Source organism: Toxorhynchites rutilus, chromosome 3 (genome assembly GCF_029784135.1).
Source record: "Toxorhynchites rutilus septentrionalis strain SRP chromosome 3, ASM2978413v1, whole genome shotgun sequence".
NCBI lineage: Eukaryota > Metazoa > Arthropoda > Insecta > Diptera > Culicidae > Toxorhynchites > Toxorhynchites rutilus.
Genome location: NC_073746.1, coordinates 258,116,407 through 258,143,243, shown reverse-complemented (window position 1 = coordinate 258,143,243; position 26,837 = coordinate 258,116,407). Strand labels below are relative to the sequence as shown.

Here is a 26,837-nt window from a genome sequence, read left to right as displayed (position 1 = left end):
CAGATTTTGAAGAACTATTATCATTAAGTTCTTCTTGTCCTTCGCCTTCACACCATCGGTAAGGAAGTATCCTACAGGAATCTTCCAACATTCTTCTATCCCCGAGACCATGAATACGAGGGCCTCTTTAGCTGGTGTAATGCTTTCATCCAACGTGTTTGAGGTGACGATTCCTTCGAAGATGCTTTTATATCGATTCCATTGAACCTGCTGACGAATCGCCATTTCGTCCATCAGTAGGCATCCCAGCAACTCTTTGCCTTCTGCCGCTTTCTGTGCCGCTTTTTGTTTGAGCACCGCCAGAGCTTGGCCAGTGATCCCCGGCTCTCCGTCCGCGTTTACATACCATCGTCTGATAGTCCTTGGGTGAGGCAACGTATTCCCAAAAATTTGTCGAACGTATCCATATCCTCGAGGGGAATGAAAATGGAGCGTTGTTGCAAATTTTCGTAATGCCTCACTGAAAGGCTGACCTCTCCTCATGGCACACAACTCCTTCAAAACTCCGTTATTCTTGGCAAATCTCTGGTAATATAGAAACAAAAATCATATAATTATATCCATAGAACATCAGTTTCAATATTCAGAGAATAGCGTAAATACAGTTAAAATAAGTGAAACACTTACCAGAATTTCCTCCGATTCGGGAAGCAATTTTCTATTTTGAGGCTTCAGCATGAACTCCTCCATAGCTTTTATTCTATCCTTCAAACGTTTGTTGTGGTCTCGCAGACGTTTGATCGTTTTCCGGTATCGAACAAACTGTGTCTGCATTTTCGGAAGAGCTTTAGAAATTTGCTCATTCTCCCAACGTCCGGTAGCAACATCTCCAGCATATCGGATAGTCCTGAATTTATTTAATGACAATTGATGACAATTCATATAAAATTATTAATTAACAACCATAACGACGATATCTATACCTCAATGGTCTTTTCTTAGTGACACTTTTTCCGGAAATATGATCCACAACCTCGGACGACACTGAAGGTATCACGGGAGATGCTTGTCCGTCGGTTGTGGTAGCGCTAAAAAGTAATAAATGATATAAAATCCATAGTTCACTGTAACTAACGTAACTCAATTATACCAACCCCAACACTCCGCAGTGATTCCCAAAGATCGTGGGTACCGCAGTGTTAACCAACGTATGCTTCAGTTTGGTTTTTTTCAAGCAATCTTGGGAGAAGTGCATGGAGCAAATTGCTGCCGTTCCGAAATTAATGGCCATGTCAATTATGCGTTTGTCATTAGCTGCAATAGCTCGCACCCATTGCAGTCGTCTGTTCGTATCTTTCGGAAACCGATGCCGCGAATAGGAACGATGATCCGTCATACACCGAAAACTATTTGGGCACGACGGCACTAGACACTTCATGATTAAATCGCAAAATTCAACTCAAAATTCAAAAATTTAACACGTCCGTTGTTTTTTAGCTTGTTTTCACTTTTCATCCAAGGCGTATACTTCTAAGCATCTCAATATGGTGGTGGGTCAACATTTCACAACCATACTGTAGCCATTTTTAAAATATACGAATTACCTGTAAACAAAACATAATACACTTGTGCACGGTTTGTGAACTCTATTCAATAGAACGTTTTATTCGGCAAACGCTTCATTTTTTCCGCACGCAAAACGCAAATTTTCGAATAAAGCATGAGCAGCAGCTAAATACAACTGAAATTATTGAAATAATGCAGAATTCATTCAAACCCTTTTATTTCACTTAAATTCTTTCAATTTCTTAAGTTGGTTTACATTATAATATAATACTACATTTCAAGTGATCAACCTAGGGTTCTACGTTTTATATTATCATTCAGACCCTTGTGATCATCATGATCATTACATTTCACATAAATTTTTTTTTCAAAAAACAATTCTTTTTTTAGTTAGCGAATGGGCGCACCTTGTTCCATAGATTTGCCTTGAGTTCGCCGAGTAATTTGATAGGTTTGGCAATGACAGCTAAATTTGTAGCACATCTTGACTCGCGGATCATATCCCCTTGCCCGGGGCTTGGTATAAATAGAAAAAAATTAGCACTACCGTCGCCGATAGTGTAGCGACATTCCCTTTCGGTGAAATAAAAGGTAGGAAAATTTCTATGAAAACAGTGCTTACATGGCCTAAATGACATTTTCGGCAGTTGGTCGTGGTAATCTTCGACAATAAAATTACCAGACCGGGATCATTAGAGAATTGGCTGTTACAGTAGAAACATCATTCATCATTTCGACCGCCGATTTTCGATATCGAATTATTCAATCGATACATTTACCAGCAAAAAAAATTATTTCTTTCCCCCCAACAAAATTAAAATGCAGATTCCCATAATCATAAAAAACAGCTTACTAGCAAATCTTGACATTCGAACATTCCAGATGACGAGAACGAACCACCAACCGAGGGCGAAGAGGAGAAGGACGCCGTCACGTACTACATCAGCAACGACGTTCACTTCACCAACCAACGCATGGCTTCGCTGGTGTGCATCAAACGTGGTATCGTGATTGAAGCAGATAAGTCGATTCATTCACAAATTCGATTGATCAACTTTTCTGAGGGCTCACCATACGAGACGTTGCATTCATTCATCAGCAAGACATTGGCTCCATTCTTTAAAAGTTACGTGAAGGAATCAGGTCGCGCCGATCGTGATGGTGACAAGATGGCGCCATCTGTGGAGAAAAAACTTGCTGAGCTGGAAATGGGACTGCTGCATCTACAGCAGAACATTGACATCCCGGAAGTTACTTTGAACATCAACGGAACGGTTGCTCAAGTCGTGAAAAAATGCGCCGATGAGGGACGAAAGGCAAAGATTACTGATTTTGGAGACAAGATAGAGGATTCTACTTTCTTGAACACGCTACAAAATGGAGTTAACCGCTGGATTAAGGAGATCCAGAAGGTGACCAAACTAGATCGTGATCCTTCCTCTGGTACCGCACTGCAAGAGATTTCCTTCTGGCTAAACCTTGAACGCGCTTTGCATCGTATTCAAGAGAAGCGTGAATCTCCGGAAGTAGCTTTGACACTGAACATTCTAAAACATGGCAAACGATTCCACGCAACAGTTTCCTTTGATACCGATACTGGACTCAAACAAACACTAGCAATGGTTGCCGATTACAATCCACTGATGAAGGATTTCCCGATCAACGATCTGCTGTCAGCTACTGAATTGGATAAAATACGTCAAGCAGTTCAGTCTATCTTCAACCATTTGCGTAAGATTCGTAGCACTAAGTACCCCATTCAACGCTGTCTACGCTTGATCGAGGCCATCTCAAGAGATCTCAGCCAACAACTGTTGAAGGTGCTCGGAACTCGCCGTTTGATGCATATTCCCTTCGATGAATTTGAACGTGTAATGAATCAATGCTTTGAGGTGTTCAGTTGTTGGGATGACGAGTACGACAAGCTTCAGGGAATTCTAAGAGACATCGTTAAAAAGAAGCGCGACGAGCATATCAAGATGGTTTGGCGCATTGCTCCGGCTCACAAGAAACTTCAACAACGCATGGAGCATATGCGTAAGTTCCGTCGTCAACACGAACAGCTACGTACAGTTATTGTTCGCGTTCTGCGTCCAGCTCGCCAACCGTCTGGTATGTCTGGTGCTGGTGACGCTAACAGTACCGATACGAAGCAACCGTACAGTTTGGATAGCGCTGATGCCAACGCTATCGAGGAGGTTAATTTGGCCTATGAGAATGTGAAGGAAATTGAATGCTTGGATATCTCCAAAGAAGGATCGGAAGCGTGGGATGCAGCGATCAAGCGCTACGAAGAACGCATCGATCGAGTCGAGACACGCATTACGGCTCATCTGCGCGATCAATTGGGCACTGCGAAAAACGCCAATGAGATGTTCCGCATTTTCTCGCGCTTCAATGCGCTATTCGTGCGCCCACACATCCGTGGTGCTATTCGCGAGTATCAGACACAGCTGATCCAACGGGTGAAGGACGATATTGAAGCATTACATGAGAAGTTTAAGGTATTTTGCAAAGGTTGCAGTTTGTAACACACAGTAAAACATAATACTGTTACAGGTACAATATCCCCAGAGTAAGAGCTGCAGATTATCGGTTGTTCGCGATTTACCTCCAGTGGCAGGATCAATCATCTGGGCTCGCCAAATCGATAATCAATTGACGATGTATTTGAAACGTGTTGAAGACGTTCTTGGCAAGGGCTGGGAATCGCACATTGATGGACAAAAACTGAAGGCAGATGGCGATAGTTTTCGGGCTAAGCTTTCAACGGCTGAAGTTTTCCAGGAGTGGGCACGGAAAGTCCAAGAACGTAATACCGGTATTACCGGACGTATTTTCCTTATTGAGTCAACTCGTTCGCGAACTGGTCGAGGCAATACATTGAGACTGAGGGTGAACTTTTTGCCAGAAATTATCACCCTCTACAAAGAGGTGCGCAACTTGAAGAGTCTGGGTTTTCGCGTTCCACTTGCGATTGTCAATAAAGCACATCAGGCGAATCAGCTGTACCCGTTCGCAATCTCGCTGATTGAAAGTGTTCGGACCTATGAACGTACCCTGGAAAAGGTAAGATCGCTTCCGCTTGCACATTTATTCGCTAACTAAAAATGGTCTCAAACACCAGTGTCAAAAAGTTTCATCATTTTGAATCATTACTCATTTAGTTTTTGACAATCAACCAACCCACTTTAATGTTTGACACGACCGCATTAAAACTATCATCCCACTCATACACAAAATATCCCGAAACGTATTGTACAACGATATTGTTTTTCCATGCAGCTAACAAATAGGAGTTTAGCACAAAATTCAGTATTCAAGGTAGAACTAGTTACAATAGCATTTATTTGTTTATTTTTATTTTTTTTTGTTCTGGCTGATTGGAGTACAAGCGCTTTTTCTAGGGTTTCAGTTGGTTTTCTTTGGTTGCTATTCGCTTATAACTAAGAGCTTGGGTAGACCCGGCAGCCTTAGGCTTAGTTAATTGTTTTGGTCGGATGGTTTTTTTTTCTTGTCAATTTTATTTGATAGCTTTCCGATGTATCCATTATTTTCTGCTGTATTTTATCGCTTCAATTCAATACTTAAAGTAGTATATTCGTAAGAATTTACAATCATGAATCAAAATTGATGATTGGATCAATTGACACTGTAGGAGCATTACCGTTTGTTATGAATTCGATTGGTGTAAAGATCGTTTGATATAACAGTTTTATATGAAAATTTATTCAAACTTTATGCAGTCCTTACTGGACTCAGTAAACTGATTCAAATTGCTAGCTAGTGTAGCTACCATAATGCTTTGGGTCGCATTCCTCCTATCTTAATTGATTTCTTGGGTCCGGTTCTTTGCAACTCGGTCTGGCTGTTTTCAATCAACTTAAATAAAAAAGCAATAAAGTATTGGTATCAGGGCTTGGAAATATTGAGCTTGTTAAGTAATATTGAAAATATATTTTTATTAGTGTAACCCGTTTATTTTGCTTGTTTTGCTGCTGTCATTCATTTGACGGCAAACAAATTTACAACTGTGTTCATTCATATTCATTCTGTGCTATCTGTGCTTTCCTCAAAGCTCGAGTCGTGAGAATTCATTTATTCATTGCAATTGAATTGTCAGGAATGTTGTGACTTTTCATTTTCAATATCCCGATATGTGTGTGATTTTCTCATCGAGTCAGTGCTTATTCAGTTATTTTTGATGTTACTCCGAAAGGGCAACGCAAATCGGTGGCGCAAGCGCAATGCCAACAAAAGAGCAAGACCTACATGCACACTCACAGCTAAGGATTACATAGGTTTGGACGGCGAGGAAGCATTCTGCAGAATCGATCCGAGTAGGGAATGCAAACTTCGTCAGCCAAAGCTGGATGTTGGCAGTTTCACTATAGAACAGTTTGATTCGTTTGCAAAAGGAAGCTCGAAATATTCCCATTGCGGTCGTGTCTTGGACACCATCATGTTATGTTCGTGTGTTCAGAATTCGAGTCAAAAATTAAATGTTTGAAATTTGAGTCAAGATGGTATTTTTTTACATCGGAATTCAAGTATTTTGAAGCATTTCCGACAAGTGGAATTGGAATTGCATATTCACTATGTAAAATGAAAGCATTTTAACTAACACGGAAACCTTGCATGCTTGAACAATTTAATTTCTTGTCACTGTTATGAGCATTCTGTAATTCGTTATCTTCCTCAACGAATTTCTCCGTTTCGTCAGTGTCCGAGGACGATGCTGATAGTGAATGAACTGGTATATTAATATCAATGAATGGCAAAACTAGGGATATTTTCTTTTGCTCACATTCCGTGAACGCAGAACAGAACGAAAAAGAGAACGAAGAAAACTGGATGAATCAGCTGCGAGCTACTCACAGTTGATTCATCCAGTTTTTGAGGTTTGGCGTTGGTTCATTTTCGGTATCTCGAATGCAATGGTATAATGATCGAATGGCACCCTTCTTCGATTTCCGCTTAACAATTGATCAAAAGTGTGCGATTAGGCGGAATTAGGGACCATTGGGAGGATTGAAGTTTTTTTTCAATGCAATCGACCCCATTGTCAAGGTACCACTCAAGCGCCTCTCGACTTTTGTAAGCCTTAATAAACGGAAGGAGACGTATTCTTTTCCTATCCTATACATATTCGAGTCCATCGTGGCATATAACTTGGTTTTCTGTCCACAGCTGCAAATCCCTAGCAAAAGCAATAAACTGACAAATTTATCAGCGAAAACGTACTTAAAATTTGCTGGGGACATCTCTGGCAGAGGTCTGGTTTCAGACTTGCCTAAAACTCATCTTCACGTACGTTTCGCCCTCCGAAACAATGTTCAAGAGTCTCACTATTCCATGATGATATGAGCCAGAATTCTCATGAAATCTTGCAACTGTTTGATTTTGAACAGATGACAATTGTATTGTGGCTTATTTCGATTATTTATGTGATAGAAGGTCCACAGAGTAGTCATAGGCTTAGTTCTCAAAAGCAGTCACATTTTCAGTGTAATTTTGGATAATTAAAGATTATTACAGAAATCATTCAAAATATTCATTCATTGAGAATTGATTCAGATGCAACTCCAAACAAATGATTACTAAGCCAATGGTAGTCCTACGTTAACCTTGCGATTATATCACAGATGTAACCCACCCCTAGTTTTTTTTATGTACCATATTCCAAATACATACAATGTTAAATAGTTCAGTATCGAAACTTTCAAAATATAGTTAAAAACAGAGCAGTACTGCCATATGTTGTAACGTACTACATTTCTATCAGTTCCATTAGATGGTTACATAAATTTAGATGTTTATTTATATGTTTTTTCGAATCTTGGATCTAACTTTGATTCATATTCAGCGACCGTTATGCCAATCAAGCTTGTCTCTTGCAACAAAAATTCTAATGGTTAGCCACAACTGGCAAAACCCTCTTTGTATGAAATATACAACCTCATACGCTATATACGCAAATATTTCACGCTTATTTGCTACTGCTTCGTAGCCATCGATTCATTTTGCACGAACTGTTCTTACATATGTTATCCGCTTCGTTTTGAAGTCCTCCGGTTCTCAGCATTCCAGTTCTAATGTTTTTTTTTTCTCCCCGCGAAACAGATTGAAGATCGTGCCAGTATCATTCCACTGGTGGCCGGCCTACGGAAGGAAGTACTCGCGCTTGTCTCGGAGGGAATCGCACTGGTTTGGGAGAGCTACAAGCTCGATCCATATGTGCAGCGGCTTTCGGAGAATGTAACCGCTTTCCAGGAGAAGGTGGAAGATTTACTCGTCGTCGAAGAACAACTCGATGTGGACGTACGGTCTCTCGAAACTTGTCCCTATAGTGCGGCCACATTCGCAGACATTTTGTCGAAAATACAACACGCTGTCGACGATTTGTCACTTAAACAGTACTCGAATCTGCACGTTTGGGTGGCGCGCCTAGATGAGGAAGTTGAAAAAAAACTGGCGGCTCGATTACAAGCCGGTGTCCAAGCGTGGACCGATGCCCTCACTGGCAACAAGAAGGAACTCGATCTATCAATGGATACTGACGCTCCAGCTCAGCCAACTATTAAACCAGGTGGCGATCCTCAGATTCAGAGAGCGATTCACGAAATCCGAATAACTAATCAGCAAATGTATCTATACCCTTCAATTGAGGAAGCTCGTTTCCAAATTATGCAGCAGCTGTTCGCTTGGGAAGCAATCGTTACGTCCCAAACCCGTCTACAGAGCTCTCGCTATCAGGTGGGATTGGACAAGCCAGTATCGCAAACTTACAGAAATCTACTCACCAAATTGCCGGGAGGTTCTGATCCATTGGAAGGTGCCTATGGAGCGATCGAGAATCAGATTTCCGAGGTTCGCAACTATGTCGACGAATGGCTTCGCTATCAGAGTTTGTGGGATCTTCAAGCGGACATACTGTATGGTCGCCTGGGAGAGGACATCAATCTGTGGATTAAATGTTTGAATGATATTAAAAAATCTCGAACCACATTCGACACGTCAGATACCCGGCGCGCGTATGGACCTATTGTCATCGACTATGCTAAGGTCCAGGCAAAGGTCACCTTGAAATACGACTCGTGGCATAAGGAAGCGCTGAGCAAGTTTGGTCAATTGCTGGGTAACGAGATGACAACTTTCCACGGCAAAGTCTCCAAAAGCCGAAGCGACTTGGAACAACAGAGCATCGAAGCAGCCAGTACTTCAGACGCGGTATGCTTCATCACTTACGTGCAGTCACTGAAGAAAGAAATGCTCGTTTGGGACAAACAGGTCGAAGTTTACCGTGAAGCCCAGCGAATCCTGGAACGCCAACGTTTCCAGTTCCCGAACAATTGGTTGCACGTTGACAACATTGAGGGAGAATGGTCTGCCTTCAACGAAATAATGAAACGTAAAGATTCGGCTATTCAAACACAGGTCGCCAGTCTGCAGGCAAAGATTGTTGCCGAGGATAAAGCCGTGGAATCGAGAACTCTCGATTTCTTGAACGATTGGGAGAAGAATAAGCCGACTGGTGGACGTACACGTCCGGATGATGCCCTGCAGCAGTTGCACATTTTTGAAACCAAGTTCTCGCGGTTGAAGGAAGAGCGTGATAACGTGGCCAAAGCTAAGGAAGCGCTGGAACTGCAAGAATCGGCTATCCCAAACAATAGCACCGAGCGGATGTCCGTCGTACTGGAGGAATTGCAAGATCTGCGGGGTGTTTGGAGCGAGCTGTCTAAGATTTGGGCTCAGATTGATGAAACTCGCGAGAAGCCATGGCTTTCTGTGCAACCGCGGAAACTTCGCCAATCTTTGGAAGCTATGATGAACCAACTGAAGGAACTTCCCGCTCGTCTGAGAATGTACGAAAGTTACGAGTATGTTAAGAAGCTGCTACAGAGCTACATCAAGGTGAACATGATGATTGTCGAGTTGAAATCCGATGCATTGAAGGAACGTCATTGGAAGCAGCTGACTAAACAGCTACGCGTCAGTTGGGTTTTATCGGATTTGACTCTGGGACAAGTCTGGGATGTCAATCTCCTGAAGAACGAATCAATTGTAAAAGATATTATACTTGTGGCTCAGGGTGAAATGGCACTAGAGGAATTCTTGAAGCAAGTACGCGAAAGCTGGCAAAATTACGAACTGGATCTGATTAACTATCAGAACAAGTGCCGAATCATTCGCGGATGGGACGACTTATTCAACAAAGTCAAGGAGCATATCAATTCGGTTGCAGCGATGAAGCTGTCTCCATACTACAAAGTGTTCGAGGAAGAAGCTCTAACCTGGGAGGAAAAGTTGAATCGCATCAATTCTCTATTTGATGTATGGATTGATGTCCAGCGGCGTTGGGTTTACTTGGAGGGCATTTTCTCTGGATCCGCCGACATCAAAACTCTACTACCAGTGGAGACGTCCCGTTTCCAGAGCATTAGCTCGGAATTCCTTGGGCTGATGAAGAAAGTCGCCAAATCACCAAAAGTTATGGATGTGTTGAATATACCAGCGGTACAAAGATCTTTGGAAAGACTGGCCGATTTGCTAGGAAAAATCCAGAAAGCACTGGGAGAATATTTGGAGCGGGAGAGAACATCCTTCCCTCGATTTTACTTTGTTGGAGATGAGGACCTTTTGGAGATTATCGGTAACAGCAAGAATGTGGCTCGTTTACAAAAACACTTCAAGAAAATGTTCGCTGGTGTGGCTTCGATATTACTCAATGAGGATAATACGATTATTTTGGGAATCGCATCTAGAGAGGGAGAAGAGGTAAAGTTCATCAAGCCTGTATCGACGGTTGAATTCCCAAAAATTAATGAATGGTTGACTCTGGTTGAGAAGGAAATGAGATTCACACTGGCTTCGTATCTTGCTCAAGCCGTGCAGGATATCAAGCAATTCAAAGATCAAATCGATCCCCAGAAATACATGGAGTGGTGTGACAAGTATCAAGCACAAATTGTAGTGCTAGCGGCACAAATTTTGTGGTCCGAAGATGTGGAAGCTGCTTTACAGCAAGCTTTGGATAGTCCGGGAAATAAGTCTCCCCTTATTCGTGTTCTCGGCACTGTCGAGGCAACGCTGAATGTACTGGCCGATTCCGTTCTTCAGGAACAACCTCCACTGCGTCGCAAGAAACTCGAACATTTGATCAACGAGTTCGTGCACAAACGTACAGTAACAAGACGTCTGATTGCTCACGGTGTGAACAATCCGAAATCGTTCCACTGGCTATGCGAGATGCGTTTCTATTTCGACCCTCGTCAAACGGAAGTACTTCAGCAGCTTACGATTCACATGGCAAATGCTCGTTTCTACTATGGTTTCGAGTATCTTGGCGTTCAGGATCGTCTCGTTCAAACGCCGCTAACTGATCGCTGCTATCTGACGATGACGCAAGCGTTGGAAGCTCGGCTTGGAGGATCACCGTTCGGTCCCGCAGGTACCGGTAAGACGGAATCGGTGAAGGCACTCGGTAATCAGCTGGGTCGCTTCGTGCTTGTGTTTAACTGCGACGAAACGTTCGACTTCCAGGCCATGGGGCGTATTTTTGTCGGTCTGTGTCAGGTAGGTGCGTGGGGTTGCTTTGACGAGTTCAATCGTCTCGAGGAACGTATGCTGTCCGCCGTTTCGCAGCAGATTCAAACCATCCAAGAAGCTTTGAAATCACAGCGAGATAGCCTGAAGGACACTCATAGCATAACCGTTGAGCTGGTTGGCAAGCAAGTGCGCGTTTCTCGAGATATGGCCATCTTTATCACCATGAATCCTGGCTATGCTGGTCGTTCCAACTTGCCGGATAACTTGAAGAAACTATTCCGCTCACTTGCTATGACTACTCCGGATCGTCAGCTGATTGCAGAAGTTATGCTGTTCAGTCAAGGTTTTCGCACGGCCGAAAAGCTTGCTTGCAAGATAGTACCATTCTTCAAGCTGTGCGACGAACAACTTTCGAATCAGTCTCACTACGACTTCGGGCTTCGTGCGCTAAAATCTGTATTGGTATCGGCTGGTAATGTTAAGCGTGATCGTATAATGAAAATAAAGGACACTATGAGGCAACGTGGTGAAGAGAACATCGATGAAGCTTCGATTGCTGAGAATTTACCGGAGCAAGAAATTTTGATCCAATCTGTTTGTGAAACGATGGTACCCAAGCTAGTAGCGGAGGACATTCCGCTACTCTTCTCGCTGTTGAGTGATGTGTTCCCGAATGTTGGATATACTAGAGCTGAGATGAAGGGACTAAAGGATGAAATTCGCAAAGTGTGCTCCGAGGAATATTTGGTTTGTGGCGAAGGCGATGAACAAGGTGGCGCTTGGATGGAGAAGGTGAGTTGTATTCATTATGTTAGTTCTTAGATATTCTTCCCATCATTCAGAGAACCTTTGTCATAATGTGTACGGAGCTAACAACTGAAGTCAAAAAACTTTTTTTTCTTCCCCATTCAACCAATCCATCACACACACTAATCAAACCTGAACCGCAATTGAAACTAACAAAAAAGGGATTCGGTGAAACGTGGGTGGATAAAGTGAGTTTTGCCCTTTTCTCGTAACAGGTTTCGTTTTTCATGGTTTCGCTTCGTTTCCTTGTGTTCAGCGCTTGTGTTAGTGTTACAGTACAAAAAAAAACCTAAGCATTAAAATTCTCTTTCTGTTACACAACATAGGTTCTACAATTGTACCAAATTTCGAACCTGAATCATGGTTTGATGATGGTTGGCCCATCCGGTTCTGGCAAATCAACAGCATGGAAGGTGCTCCTGAAAGCTTTGGAGCGCTTCGAAGGAACGGAAGGTGTTGCTCATGTTATTGATCCCAAAGCCATTTCGAAGGAGGCTCTGTACGGTGTGCTCGATCCCAATACTCGCGAGTGGACCGATGGTTTGTTCACCCATGTATTGCGTAAGATTATCGACAACGTTCGTGGCGAGATTAATAAGCGCCAGTGGATCATATTCGACGGTGACGTCGATCCGGAATGGGTGGAGAATTTGAACTCTGTGCTAGATGATAACAAATTACTTACCCTTCCCAACGGCGAACGTTTGTCGTTGCCTCCGAACGTGAGGATCATGTTTGAAGTTCAGGATTTGAAATACGCTACCCTAGCTACTGTGTCCCGTTGCGGTATGGTTTGGTTCTCGGAAGATGTTCTTTCAACAGAAATGATCTTCGAAAACTATATGGCTCGCCTGAAGAACATTCCACTCGAGGACGGCGAAGAAGAAAGTTTCACAACCCAATCCAAAGGCACTGATAAGGAGGATGAGAATACACCGGCTTTGCAAACACAACGTGAGATTGGCGCTCTTTTGCAACCATATTTCACTTCCGACGGTCTGGTGATACGTTGTTTGGAATATGCAATGACTCAGGAGCACATTATGGACTTTACCCGATTGCGGGCACTCAGCTCTCTTTTTTCAATGCTTAACCAAGGCGCAAGAAACGTTCTGAACTTTAACCAGCAGCATCCGGATTTCCCTGTTCCCCCAGAGCAACTCGAGCAGTATATCCCTAAACTGCTCATTTACTCTTTACTTTGGTCCTTCGCTGGTGACGCCAAACTGAAGGTCCGTTCCGATCTGGGAGACTTTTTGCGTAGTGTAACAACGGTCACTCTGCCAGCACAAACTGGTAATCCAATAATTGACTATGAAGTGAACATTCAAGGCGATTGGGTTCCTTGGTCAAACAAAGTACCGGTCATCGAAGTGGAGACACACAAAGTTGCTGCTCCTGATGTTGTTGTACCAACACTGGATACCGTTCGCCACGAGTCGCTACTTTACACCTGGCTTGCCGAACATAAACCGTTGGTGCTGTGTGGTCCACCAGGTTCCGGCAAAACAATGACTCTATTCTCGGCTTTGAGAGCTCTTCCAGACATGGAAGTTGTCGGTTTGAACTTCTCATCGGCAACGACCCCGGAACTTCTGCTTAAAACTTTCGACCACTACTGTGAGTATCGTAAAACGCCCAACGGGGTTGTATTAGCACCGGTTCAACTGGGCAAATGGCTTGTGCTGTTTTGTGACGAAATTAATCTTCCCGATATGGATTCCTACGGTACGCAGCGAGTCATTTCGTTCCTCCGTCAACTTGTGGAACACAAAGGCTTCTACCGAGCTGCTGATCAGTCATGGGTTTCTCTGGAACGAATCCAATTCGTTGGAGCTTGTAATCCTCCAACCGATCCCGGACGCAAACCGTTATCCCATCGTTTCCTACGGCACGTTCCAATCATCTACGTCGATTATCCTGGAGAGACTTCACTCAAACAGATCTATGGCACGTTCAGTCGTGCTATGTTACGCCTGATGCCGAACTTGCGGGGTTATGCAGAACCACTCACCAATGCCATGGTTGAGTTCTATTTAGCCTCACAAGATCGTTTCACGCAGGATATGCAACCACACTATGTCTACTCGCCCCGTGAGATGACACGTTGGGTACGTGGAATCTGCGAAGCAATTCGACCACTGGACAACCTTCCCGTTGAAGGTTTGGTACGGCTATGGGCTCACGAAGCGCTTCGACTCTTCCAAGATCGTCTGGTTGAAGAATCTGAGCGCCGTTGGACCAATGAAAACATTGATTTAGTTGCAATGAAACACTTCCCAAGTGTGGACCGCGAGAAGGCTCTGGAACGTCCGATTCTGTACAGCAACTGGCTATCGAAGGACTACATGCCGGTGAACCGTGCGGAGCTGAGAGACTACGTTAAGGCTCGTCTAAAGATCTTCTACGAGGAGGAGCTAGATGTGCCGCTAGTGTTATTCGATGAAGTTTTGGAGCACGTGCTGAGAATCGATCGAATTTTCCGTCAGCCACAAGGACATCTGCTGCTAATTGGTGTGTCCGGTGCGGGCAAAACGACACTGTCCCGCTTCGTCGCTTGGATGAATGGATTGTCAATATTCCAGATTAAGGTTCACAATAAGTACACCAGCGAAGATTTCGACGAAGACTTGCGGTGTGTATTGAGACGTTCGGGATGCAAAGACGAGAAAATAGCTTTCATTCTCGACGAATCCAATGTACTAGACTCCGGCTTTCTGGAAAGGATGAACACACTTCTGGCTAACGGAGAAGTCCCTGGATTGTTCGAAGGTGATGAGTACACTACGCTAATGACACAATGCAAGGAGGGAGCTCAACGCGAAGGACTTATGCTGGATTCTAGCGACGAACTGTACAAATGGTTCACACAACAAGTAATGCGCAATCTGCACGTTGTATTCACCATGAATCCGTCAACGGATGGATTGAAGGATCGCGCTGCAACCTCTCCGGCGCTGTTCAATCGTTGCGTTCTGAACTGGTTCGGTGATTGGTCAGATTCGGCGCTATTCCAAGTGGGCAAAGAGTTTACTGTTCGAGTGGATCTGGAGAAACCAACCTGGACCGCTCCCGATTTCTTCCCAGCGGCCTGTCCGCTTATAAACAACACACCATCGCACCGTGATGCCGTAATTAACGCTTGTGTCTATGTTCATCAAACTCTCCACAAGGCCAATACACGGCTAGCAAAGCGTGGTGGACGCACTATGGCTATCACACCACGTCACTATTTGGACTTCATTCATCACTTCGTTAAATTATACTCTGAGAAGCGTAGCGATTTGGAAGAACAACAGTTACATCTGAACGTTGGTTTGAACAAGATTGCTGAAACAGTAGAACAGGTCAGTGATAAGCGGAAGATGTCACTCACGAATATGATTTTTTTATTCTGTTCATTTTTTTAGGTCGAAGAAATGCAGAAATCGTTGGCGGTAAAATCCCAAGAGCTGCACGCGAAGAACGAAGCTGCAAACGCCAAACTGAAGCAAATGTTCAAGGATCAACAGGAAGCTGAGAAAAAGAAAGTCCAATCACAAGAAATTCAACAACAACTAGCCGAACAAACTATCAAAATCGAGGAAAAACGTAAAGATGTAATGGCAGACTTAGCGCAGGTCGAACCGGCCGTTATCGATGCACAAGCGGGTAAGTTTTTCGAGCTCAAATTTTTTGTGGAAAGTTTTTGCTGTCGTATCTAAGCTTTTATTCATAAAAGAATCTGATTTCTCAAACCATTAGCTGTAAGTAATATAAAAAAGAAGCAGTTAGCCGAAGTACGTACCATGGCAAATCCCCCCGCACCGGTCAAGCTGGCCCTGGAATCGGTATGTTTGTTACTCGGAGAGGATGATCGTGGCGGGGATTGGAAAGCAATCCGTCAGATATTGGTCAAAGATAGCTTCATCACATCGATTGTGAAGTTCGACACAGCACAACTTACGTAATTATCGTCCAATAGCAATGCAAAATACAGAATATCCTCGAATATGTGTACGATAATCGTCCGCTTATAACGCTGAAAAACTAAAATTCAACATGCTGTGTTGCTTAAAGTGATGTGACCAATATTCTAAAACATACAGTATAGTATTATCAGTACGAATGCGGAATGAAGATCGATAAACAAATAATAACACTTGGGCTGGCCGCTGCAATTTAATATCCTAATTGAAACTTTTTCACAAAATTCATTTTCAAAATTCACTTGAGAATAACTAAATGTTGCATTTTTTTTTCTTTTTTCTTACCATGGATGTCATCATATACAAACACACACCTAACATCACAAAATATCAAATATTGCTCAACACTTGTCCGTTAACCTACTACAAAAAAAAATATATATATACTCAATACTAAAAACCGACCCCAACAAAAACAGCGGTCAAATCTATCAAGAAACAGCATCTCGTTGAGGTTCGTTCCATGGCCAACCCGCCGGCCGTAGTCAAGCTGGCACTGGAGTCCATCTGTTTGCTGCTGGGAGAGAACGCCTCCGACTGGAAGTCGATTCGCGCCGTCATAATGCGGGAGAACTTTATCAATTCTATTGTGTCTAATTTCAGTACCGAAGACATAACGTAAGCATGACGTCTTTTTACTGCATCTTCTCTTTTTTTCTATCATGGTTTGATTGTAGTTTGTTTGATTGGTTTGTGCTGTTATTAGTTTACTTCTACCGGCAAATTTACAGAGTAGAATTTCGTGATTTCTTGTCTCATATATGATTTTTTTTTTTGTAAAAGTCACTTCAACATTACGGCCATTTGTTATTCTTTTACCTACTATCGGTTTGTTTATAAAATTTCACATGAGGAAATCCCTTTGCCCTACGATATCACGATGTTCATTTTCATACAATTTTCCTATAAAATCCGGGATTGCCGTTTGCTCGATACCGATAGCTACTAACGAAGTCGATTTTTAAAAGAGCAAACTTTGCTCTCTATTTAAGGCTTGAAACATTTACAATCCGGAATCACAAAACCAGTAGTATTACGGGATTGGTCAAAGGTGCAAAAAATGTTTTGTATAAAAATGCAGACAATTAACCCCTTCCCGTATTATTTAATACGTCACACATCAAGTGATTCCATTAGCCTGCTGAGCGTTCTAGTGTCCTATGTTATTCAAGTACCCACGAGTGAGACTCAATGTTGCACGGGAAAGGGTTAACTACTACCTGGAAAAAACTTGAAAATCAGGAAATTCAAACAATGTCAGGTAAAATCTGGGCATATCAACAAAATTCGTTAATCAGGGAAAACGTAATTGCGTCAATCAGAATTTTGATTATCGTCGTAATTAGAAAAATAATGATACGTAAAACATGTATTTGACTAGTTTGACTAAGAACATATTACTATTATCTGTAACAAAGGAAGCATAACAGTGCTAAGAACAAAATGCCAGACAACACCACCCTCAAGGCATTTAGCTGCAAGATCCAGAGTTTTCGTCGTGGTTGTTCGACAATAGTAAGGATGCGCGTACTGTTCCGTATTCACACAATGAGCTCGAATCAGGCACCTTCAAGTTGTGTTGCAACTGATCCCTTACTTATGCAATCAATATCTGTAGTTCAACTTCAATCAATTCTCTTTGTTTTTCCTTCTTAGAAAACTATCTATAAATTCATGCTCAAAAACCATACTATCAAAGCTGGGATTCTTAGGTTTCTGGAAACAGTCATGTGTCACAAATCACTCTGCACTGCCGAAAAGGACATGGTTATATTGAGAAGAATGTTTCATGACAGTCAGAAATCTGAAAAGGTCCATCAAGGACGTGATCAAATGAGCTTTATGATGATGTTTGGCATTGCTCTGTATTCAATATCTGAGCCCGATGAATGTTTGCAAGTTATACATTGTCGTTGGTTTCGACGAGTCTTTGAACTAGTCTACAAAAAAACTGCAGATAGATCTGAATGTCAGACGTTGGGAAGAAAAAGAGAAGGAGGTGGTAAATAGTTACATTACGTCAATGTTCTAGGATGTTCTCAAGCATCAGGAAATATATCTTTGAACAAACATCTTCTTGTGTTTAGTGGACGGTACCAACTTGAATTAATCATTTAACCCACCAACGACCAAGCTGTAAAAATATTTTTTTAACATAAACAATTGGTATAATTTTGGTCATTAGCGTTACAGAAACCCTAATCTTCAAAAATTATTTTTTCCGTTTTCCGGAAAATGATAAAAATAAAAAAGCGTCAAACAAAAACATTGGCCAAAACCTACATTTTTGTTCCTGTATGAGGTCCAATCCAATGGTTTTTTTTCCTACATCACAATGTGTGATCTTTTATCAAAGTAATATTGTAGAAAAGTTTACAAATTTTTAAATTTTATAAGGTTTTGTTTTTTATTAGGTTATGTGAGGTTATGTACTTTCCGAACAAAGTTGCTTCAAACCGATTTTTTTGCCCAATAAAATGAAACAAATTTGAATGAAATTGATAGTAGGTGGTAGCTAATAGACTAGGCTATCATTTGATGCTAAACTTACCATATACTTGCTTTCCAAAGCCATGCAACAATTATAGAAGTTGCTGTTCGAACGCTTGCAATAAAACGGGTTAACGCAAGCTGCAACTTGACTTTCAAAATGGAGAAGAGAAACTCTTGAATTTGGGTAACTACGGATTGCATCATTGATTACACGGTGCATTCAAGGATGGATGGATACAAAAAACAACAACAATTTTACGACATACAAATTTCACAATTTCGTCTAGGATGCGAAGTAATGTTGTAAGTACTGGTTATAAAGCTTCTGAAGCATTGGTGTATGCTGTGACGAAAGCCATATCCTCTCTTGACCCTTCCATCATTGTTTCCGATCAAAACTTTTGACTGTATTGGGCAAATTTGAGGAGCTCCAGAGTAGTGCAGTGCAGAGTCTGCACTGAAACAATATTGTTAGCAATAAAAGCAGCAAGTTTGCTCATTATGATCCGAAAAACGAATGATCATTTTTGGAAAGGATAAGTTTACGGATAAATCCAATTTCTTATCTTTCACAACACTTCTAGTTTTTGTTTTACTCAATTGAAAATCACAAACAATTAATTTATCGCAAGATATCGTGTGTGTCGATAAATTTTATTGTTTTAACCAATTAATTGTTTCAAGAACTACAACTACAGAACTAATTGCGCCTCTACATCTGAATTTGTTTTAAAAAAGAGGAAAATTAGGGGATATCGAGATTTTTTTTCGGGTTCGAATCGACACCCTGTTTATTAATCTTTTCAAAAAAATATTCCGTTAGAGTTTTAATGAGTACTCTAAGAAAAGTACTTTTCTTCGGATACCCTCCATCTATGTTTGGACTCTGTTGGTCATTCTCAGCAGCCATTTTTTCCGCGATCTTTTCATGTCTGAAGCTTCCCGAGCCACTTTGGCACTCTTTTCCTCTGATAGTGTCCTCGTAGTATTTCAAATCTGTGAGCTGTCCAAAACCCATCTTCATGTGCGTTTCGTCATCCATCTGCATGCATCCTTCGTACTTCTTCAAAACCTTGTTGTACAACTTTCGAGGGCGTCTTTTGACCACCCGATTTTGCCTCAGCATCCTGTTTAGTTGCTTGCAGACACGTAAATTGCGACAATCATCTCGCATACGGATTCTCCGTATGGCACTTTGGTTAGAGTTATGTTTTTTTTCGGCGATGTCGTAGTCTCTGATCCTGATTCATCCGAACAAATGTTTACGTTCACTTTCATCGATTTCGATATTTTAGTACCGGCGGATTTTTTATGTGGTTGTCCAAAATCAAATTTCTTTTCTCGGTTTCTAACCTGCACAACCTCTTCGAAAAAAAAGGATCGACGTGAAATTTTGACCGCCGAAAAAGATACAGATTTTCCAAACAATTTGTTGTCAAAAGATTTCAGATACGCCTATTACGGCGGCTGCTATAAAAAGAACAGTGATTCCGGATTCTAAATGTTTCAAGCTTTATTGACCCCGAAATCTGTCATCAGTTTTACCCAATGTTAAGCAAATAAAGAATGTTGGTTATTCAGAAAAGAAGAAGATTACGACAACAGGCCTCAGTCCGAATATTCAAGTTAGGTTTTCTGCGAATTGTAGACAACATAGCATACAATTTTTCTGTTATCCTGTACAATTATTATTATTATTTATTTCGGTTGCAAGAAACACTCACACATTCGTTAATGAAAACATACATTTTTCCATATTACGCTGATAAACAAAAAACACTTGTGAAACGCTTTACAAGCATGCGGTTAATGGAAATATATCAATACCACCGTTTATTAATTATGTAGATAACATAAATTCTAACACCTAATTTAATGCAATTCACATCAAATCATATCGTTTAACACCATGTTTGCTTCTCATACCGTTCCTGAACAGCGACGACGTTCGTGAAAAGATGAAATCGAGATATCTCAGCAATCCGGACTATAACTTTGAAAAAGTTAACCGCGCCTCGATGGCTTGTGGACCCATGGTCAAGTGGGCCATCGCTCAGGTAAATATAATTTCACCAAATCAAACCCCATTCACTATGCATTATGATTTGAATCGTCTGTCTCTTTCAGGTGGAATATGCCGATATGTTGAAACGAGTAGAACCACTGCGTGATGAGCTGAGCTCGCTGGAACGACAGGCCGATACGAATATCAAACACGGCCAGGAGGTGAAAGAACTAATCACCCAGTTGGAACAGAGTATCGCTTCATACAAGGAAGAATATGCACAACTTATCTCGCAAGCGCAGGCAATAAAGACCGATTTGGAGAATGTGCAGGCTAAGGTCGACCGTTCGATTGCTCTGTTGAAAAGTTTGGTCATTGAGCGAGAACGATGGGAGGCCACCAGCGAGACTTTCCGCTCGCAAATGTCCACCATCATTGGAGATGTGCTGCTTTCGGCAGCCTTCATCGCATACGGTGGATACTTCGACCAACACTATCGTAGTAATCTGTTCTCAACTTGGTGCCAACACTTGCAAGCCGCCAACATTCTGTTCCGCGCAGATATCGCAAGAACCGAGTATCTATCCAACCCCGATGAAAGACTTCGTTGGCAAGCGAATGCCCTGCCAACAGATGATCTTTGCACAGAGAATGCAATTATGTTGAAACGGTTCAACCGCTATCCGCTGATTATTGACCCGTCTGGACAGGCTACAGAGTTCATCTTAAATGAATTCAAGGACAAAAAAATAACAAAGACAAGCTTCTTGGATGATTCGTTCCGCAAGAATCTAGAGTCGGCGCTACGTTTTGGTAATCCATTGCTAGTACAGGACGTTGAGAATTATGATCCAATTCTAAATCCGGTGCTGAATCGAGAATTGCGCCGCACGGGAGGTCGTGTGTTAATTACTCTTGGCGATCAGGACATCGATCTGTCGCCGTCATTTGTTATATTCTTGTCGACGCGCGATCCCACTGTAGAGTTTCCACCGGATATTTGTTCTCGAGTCACTTTCGTTAACTTCACAGTCACCAGAAGCTCGCTGCAGTCGCAATGTTTGAACCAAGTGCTGAAAGCTGAACGGCCTGATATCGACGAAAAGCGTTCGGATCTACTGAAGCTGCAAGGTGAATTCCATCTGCGGCTGCGACAGCTCGAGAAGAGCTTGTTGCAGGCACTGAACGATGCTAAAGGCAAGATCCTAGATGATGACTCTGTCATTACAACCTTGGAAACGTTGAAGAAAGAAGCTGCCGACATCGGCCAGAAGGTGGAAGAAACTGATAAGGTCATTGGGGAGATCGAAACCGTTTCGCAGCAATATCTTTCATTGTCTCAAGCTTGTAGTAATATTTATTTCACAATGGACAGTCTCAATCAGGTTCACTTCCTGTACCAGTACTCTCTGAAAATGTTCTTGGACATTTTCAGCACCGTTCTCCATAACAATCCCAAGCTGGAAGGCAAAACAGATCATACAAATCGACTCTCCATTATTACATCGGATTTGTATAGAGTCTGTTACGACCGCGTTGCGCGTGGTATGCTTCATGCCGATCGCCTCACGTTTGCCATTTTGCTTTGCCGAATTCATCTGAAAGGAACTAACGAAGCGAATCTGGATCAAGAGTTTAGCTTTTTCCTGCGAAATAAGGAAGGTTTGGTATCGTCACCTAATCACGTTGACGGAGTTAGTGCCGAACAGTTGGAATCCGTTACTCGTCTGGCTAATCGACTGTCCATATTCCGCAAATTGTTAGACAAGATACAAGCAATGCCAGAGTTGTCTGCTTGGTTGCAGCAAGGTTCACCTGAACAGAACGTCCCCGTTCTTTGGGATGAATCGAAGGCTCTATCTGCAGTAGCTGCTGCCATGCATCAGCTGTTGCTAATTCAAGCTTTCCGACCGGATCGAGTTATCGCAGCGGCTCACTTATTCGTCGCAACCGTTCTAGGAGAAGACTTCATGCCACAGGCCGAAAAGGAACTCGATTTTGCCGCATGTGTCGACAAGGAATTCACCAGTAACACACCAGCATTGCTCTGTTCTGTTACAGGGTACGATGCCTCCTCACGTGTGGATGATTTGGCAGCCGAACTGAACAAACAAATATCGAGCATTGCTATCGGCTCTGCAGAAGGTTTCAATCAGGCCGAACGCGCTATCAACATGGCATGCAAAACTGGCAGATGGGTTCTTCTCAAAAACGTCCACCTGGCCCCACAATGGCTGGTCCAGTTGGAGAAGAAACTACATTCTCTGCAACCACACTCTGGATTTCGACTATTCCTCACAATGGAAATCAATCCGAAAGTTCCAGTCAATCTCCTCCGAGCTGGCCGCATCTTTGTGTACGAACCTCCACCAGGCATTCGGGCAAACTTGCTACGCACATTCTCCACGGTTCCAGCTACGCGCATGATGAAACCCCCCAGCGAACGGGCTCGTCTCTATTTCTTGCTTTCATGGTTCCACGCCATAGTTCAGGAGCGCTTACGCTATGTACCACTTGGATGGGCTAAGAAGTACGAATTCAATGAGTCGGATTTGCGTGTCGCTTGCGATACATTAGATACATGGATCGATGCTACTGCTATGGGACGCACAAATCTTCCCCCAGAAAAGGTTCCATGGGATGCTTTAGTGACATTACTATCTCAAAGCATTTACGGTGGTAAAATTGATAACGATTTCGATCAACGTCTGCTTTCATCGTTCCTATCCAAACTGTTCACGGCGCACAGCTTCGAGGCCGAATTCGCGCTGGTTGCCAACGTTGATGGAGTTGCAGGTGGGCCTAATGGACAGCGTCATATTACTATGCCTGATGGTACGCGTCGAGATCATTTCCTCAAGTGGATTGAAGCCTTGGCGGATCGTCAAACACCGTCTTGGCTCGGATTGCCAAATAACGCCGAAAAGGTGCTGCTAACTACACGTGGAACAGATTTAATAAGCAAATTGTTGAAAATGCAACAGCTCGAGGATGATGATGAGCTTGCATACAGCAATGATGAAAGCCTAGATGCTGTGCAAACTCGTCAGGAGGATGGTCGTCCTTCGTGGATGAAAACTTTACACAACAGTGCACTAACATGGTTGGAGCTGCTACCGAAAAAATTGGCCACACTGAGGCGAACTGTTGAGAATATAAAGGATCCACTATATCGATACTTCGAGAGGGAAGTTTCCTCCGGAGCAAAACTCCTCCAAACGGTGGTTAGCGATCTGCAGGATGTGGTGTACATTTGCCAGGGTGAAAAGAAGCAAACGAACTATCATCGCACTATGCTTAGTGAATTAGTAAGAGGCATTCTTCCGGCTGGATGGAGACGTTACACAGTTCCAGCTGGCTGCACCGTAATTCAATGGATCACTGACTTCAGCCATCGTGTCCAACAATTGCAGAAGGTTTCAATGCTTGTCTCGCAAGCTGGAGCAAAGGAGTTACAGGTAAATTGTTGTCAATAAATTTTGTACGGATGCTCTAATCATAAATCATATTTTCAGAGTTTCCCAGTGTGGTTGGGTGGGCTTTTCAATCCAGAAGCCTACATTACTGCAACTCGTCAGTGTGTAGCTCAAGCGAACAGTTGGTCTCTAGAGGAACTAACATTAAACGTCACCATCACAGAAAATGGATCGGATGGTTTCGATAATCTCAAAGATAGCAGCTTCGGTATATCTGGATTGAAACTTCAGGGCGCACAGTGCAAGAATAATCAACTGCTGCTAACATCGGCAATTATGACCGAGCTTCCGTTAACACTGCTCAAGTGGACACGTATAGATTCGGAAACGAGTCGTCCGACTAAGCTAACGCTACCAGTATATTTGAATTCGACCAGAACCGAGCTGTTGTTTACAGTTGATATGACAGTCGCACCTGGGCAGGATCCACACAGTTTTTACGAACGAGGTGTAGCAGTGCTCTCTTCAACCGCTCTAAATTAAAGCGCGGTTATTTGAATTCGAACTCATATGATATTTAAACACTACATTAATTATTCAAAAGCATGCTTAATCACCGGTTTATGGTTTAAATTTGTTGGGTTTATAATAATCAAATGCACTATTATCTTATTCATTCAAAATACGAATTGAGTTTGTTACAATGTTATCACCTCCCATGTAACTTTTTAATTCGCTAGTCCTCACCAATGAACCAGGTTCACGAATCAGTACTGCTTCGCATTTCAATCAAGCGTATGAATCGGCTGTTGCCTCAATCTACAATGCACCAGCGTGACCAAACTTGTTGAAAATCGTTCATCCCATGTCCAGTTCCCCAAAACACCTGGTCCTCGGTCAACTGTGTTACCTTCGCTACTCTTCGACACTTTGAGGATGTTCTTCTCCCAACGCATCAATTTAATAAATCTTGTTATTCAACGTAGCATTTTCGCAGGTATAATTCACCCTTGCGGAAATGGAAAATCATTGAACACCTTCGAATTTCAGAACCCTGACAAATTCCCTTCCCAAAGTTAATTGTCCATTGCACAATATCCTTATTTTCTATCTGGAAGAACGTACAGAAACGCTTTCAGTTCCTAATGCCGATCCCCGGCTTTGGAGTTTACAATAATTCTCTCACAGTCCATCGTATTTGGGAACATTCTGGATTGTGGATCAGGAAACTTGGAAGAGAAATGGCGCGAAGTCACTGTGTTGTCTCAAGTTTTCATAAAAATCTCGCAAAATATAGCCAAAGAAGAATCCAGAATGAAAAAAGACGGGTGGGTAATGTCGGGGACATAACCGAAGTGACGTAGGACTATACAAAGGGGACAGCTTTTGTTAAATATATATTTTAAATATATTGTTTTATTTTCTTCTCCTACGTGAATACCTACCTATCTACCTGAAAAATGGATTAGTTTACTGTTTACTCTTTATGAATATGGTGATGGTTCTGAAAAGAACCTTTGGTGTTGTGTTTTTGTTATCACTCGATATTCCCATCTTGTTCGGTTAAATCTTCCTGTTTAGCTATTGCGTTTGCCACTCGCCACTGCTTTCACAGCTGGAAAATTTCTTCCCATCCAGCTTGTGACATGTTGTTCAGTAAATTACATTTAATGGGACGTGCCGGAGAAACACTTTGCCACTCACTGAAACTAATTGTTGCCTTGATGAGCGCCGAACCAAAGCTGCTCTGTTCTTGATGCGGGTTTTCTGATTGTCGTGAGCAGCTTTGCAAGCCAACTCGAGCACTCCGACGGCCGAAACTCTATAATCGCTGTTAGTTATACTGGTGCTCCGGCACCAATCCGTTCGGCCTAGTTACCCTTGCGGAGCAATCAGTGAATGCGACCAACAGGGAACTGCACACCTGCACGATTCGAGTGGAACTTTGCCTTTCCCTTAACTTGTCCTCCTTTGTTACGTCCACGATGCCGATGCCGTACAACCACACGGGTTTACGATTTGAAAGAAAATAAGATATTTTTTTGGGGTCCGCGTGTTTTATACTCTAGCGGTACACACTCACAGGATAGAGACAAATCGGCAGACTCAGCCAGAGGGGCGAGTTCAACGAGACGAATGAATGAGCGTTAAAAGGGAGCGATGGCAAAAAAATACATTCATTACGATTTGTTCGCTCGTTGGATTCACATGCAGGCTAAAAAGGGTCTTTTTCAGGATCACAAAATTATCTTCAATCTAAAGAGTTTTTTTTTTATTATCACTCGATATCCCCATCTTGTTCGGCTAAACCTTTCTGTTTAGCGATTGCATTTGCCACTCGCCACAGCTTTCACAGTTGAAAAATTTCTTCCCATCCAGCTTGTGACATATTTTACAGTAAATTACATACAATGGCACGTAGCATTACCACCACTCAGTATCGGATTGGAGGTAATTTTAACCTGTAATTATACATTTGCGATGACAGTGGTACAGTGTCGACTTTCAATGTGGGGTCATAATTTGGACCCCGAACTCTATGTTTACAAAAATGTCCATCTAAATATGTCGCATTACATGTCCGTCCAATTAGCTAAATGTCGAGATAAGTGTAAATTACTGTACTTTCAATCTAGAAGCAATTTAAGGATTGGTGAAAATCAATAAGCTCAGAACAACTGCCAAATTCACATACTCATCAGATCCTGTCAAACAAATTATGAAAAAATCAATTTGTGTTTTATTATTATTTTGGATAATGTTTTAGAAAGCATTGAACTGTATTTCCTAAACTCTTTTTTGGAAGGTTTAATGGCCCTGAAAAGCGCCTTGTTTTATGGAATGGGTCCAATTTAGAAAACTTAGCACTCGTGGTTGTGAAGAAAACCATTTCGAACGCCCCCGATGCCGCCTTGTTCTGGATTTGCCACCAAAGCAGTTTGTATAAAGAACAAACTTTTTTCTTCTGCTACCTGATGCCGTTTTGCGATTGCGTTTGCCACTCGCCACTCGCTGCAACTGCCTGTTGTCTTGATGTCCATAGAACCGAATGTGTTCTGTTCCGGATGCGGATTTTCTTATCGTCGCGAG

The 26,837-nt window shown here is 42.4% G+C and overlaps 1 protein-coding gene across 7 annotated transcripts in view; it reads left to right on the top strand.

Moving 5' to 3' along the window:
* LOC129772813 (dynein heavy chain, cytoplasmic) overlaps nucleotides 1-24,432 on the top strand; it is a 28,778-nt gene extending 4,346 nt beyond the window's left edge. The window contains exons 2-12 of one of the 7 annotated variants that reach the window (XM_055776297.1): nucleotides 2,389-4,010; nucleotides 4,066-4,575; nucleotides 4,792-4,830; nucleotides 7,630-11,850; nucleotides 12,027-12,053; nucleotides 12,192-15,212; nucleotides 15,276-15,516; nucleotides 16,253-16,451; nucleotides 20,266-20,383; nucleotides 20,454-23,789; nucleotides 23,847-24,432. In XM_055776297.1, coding sequence (XP_055632272.1) covers nucleotides 2,389-4,010; nucleotides 4,066-4,575; nucleotides 4,792-4,830; nucleotides 7,630-11,850; nucleotides 12,027-12,053; nucleotides 12,192-15,212; nucleotides 15,276-15,516; nucleotides 16,253-16,451; nucleotides 20,266-20,383; nucleotides 20,454-23,789; nucleotides 23,847-24,290 — 13,778 coding nt within the window. In that variant the 3' untranslated portion in view covers nucleotides 24,291-24,432. Of the gene's footprint in view, nucleotides 1-2,388; nucleotides 4,011-4,065; nucleotides 4,576-4,791; nucleotides 4,831-7,629; nucleotides 11,851-12,026; nucleotides 12,054-12,191; nucleotides 15,213-15,275; nucleotides 15,517-15,609; nucleotides 15,812-16,252; nucleotides 16,452-20,265; nucleotides 20,384-20,453; nucleotides 23,790-23,846 lie in introns of all 7 variants that reach the window. The other 6 variants (XM_055776296.1, XM_055776301.1, XM_055776300.1 and 3 more) reach the window with 6 other exon arrangements.
* The last annotated feature ends 2,405 nt before the right edge of the window (nucleotides 24,433-26,837 follow it).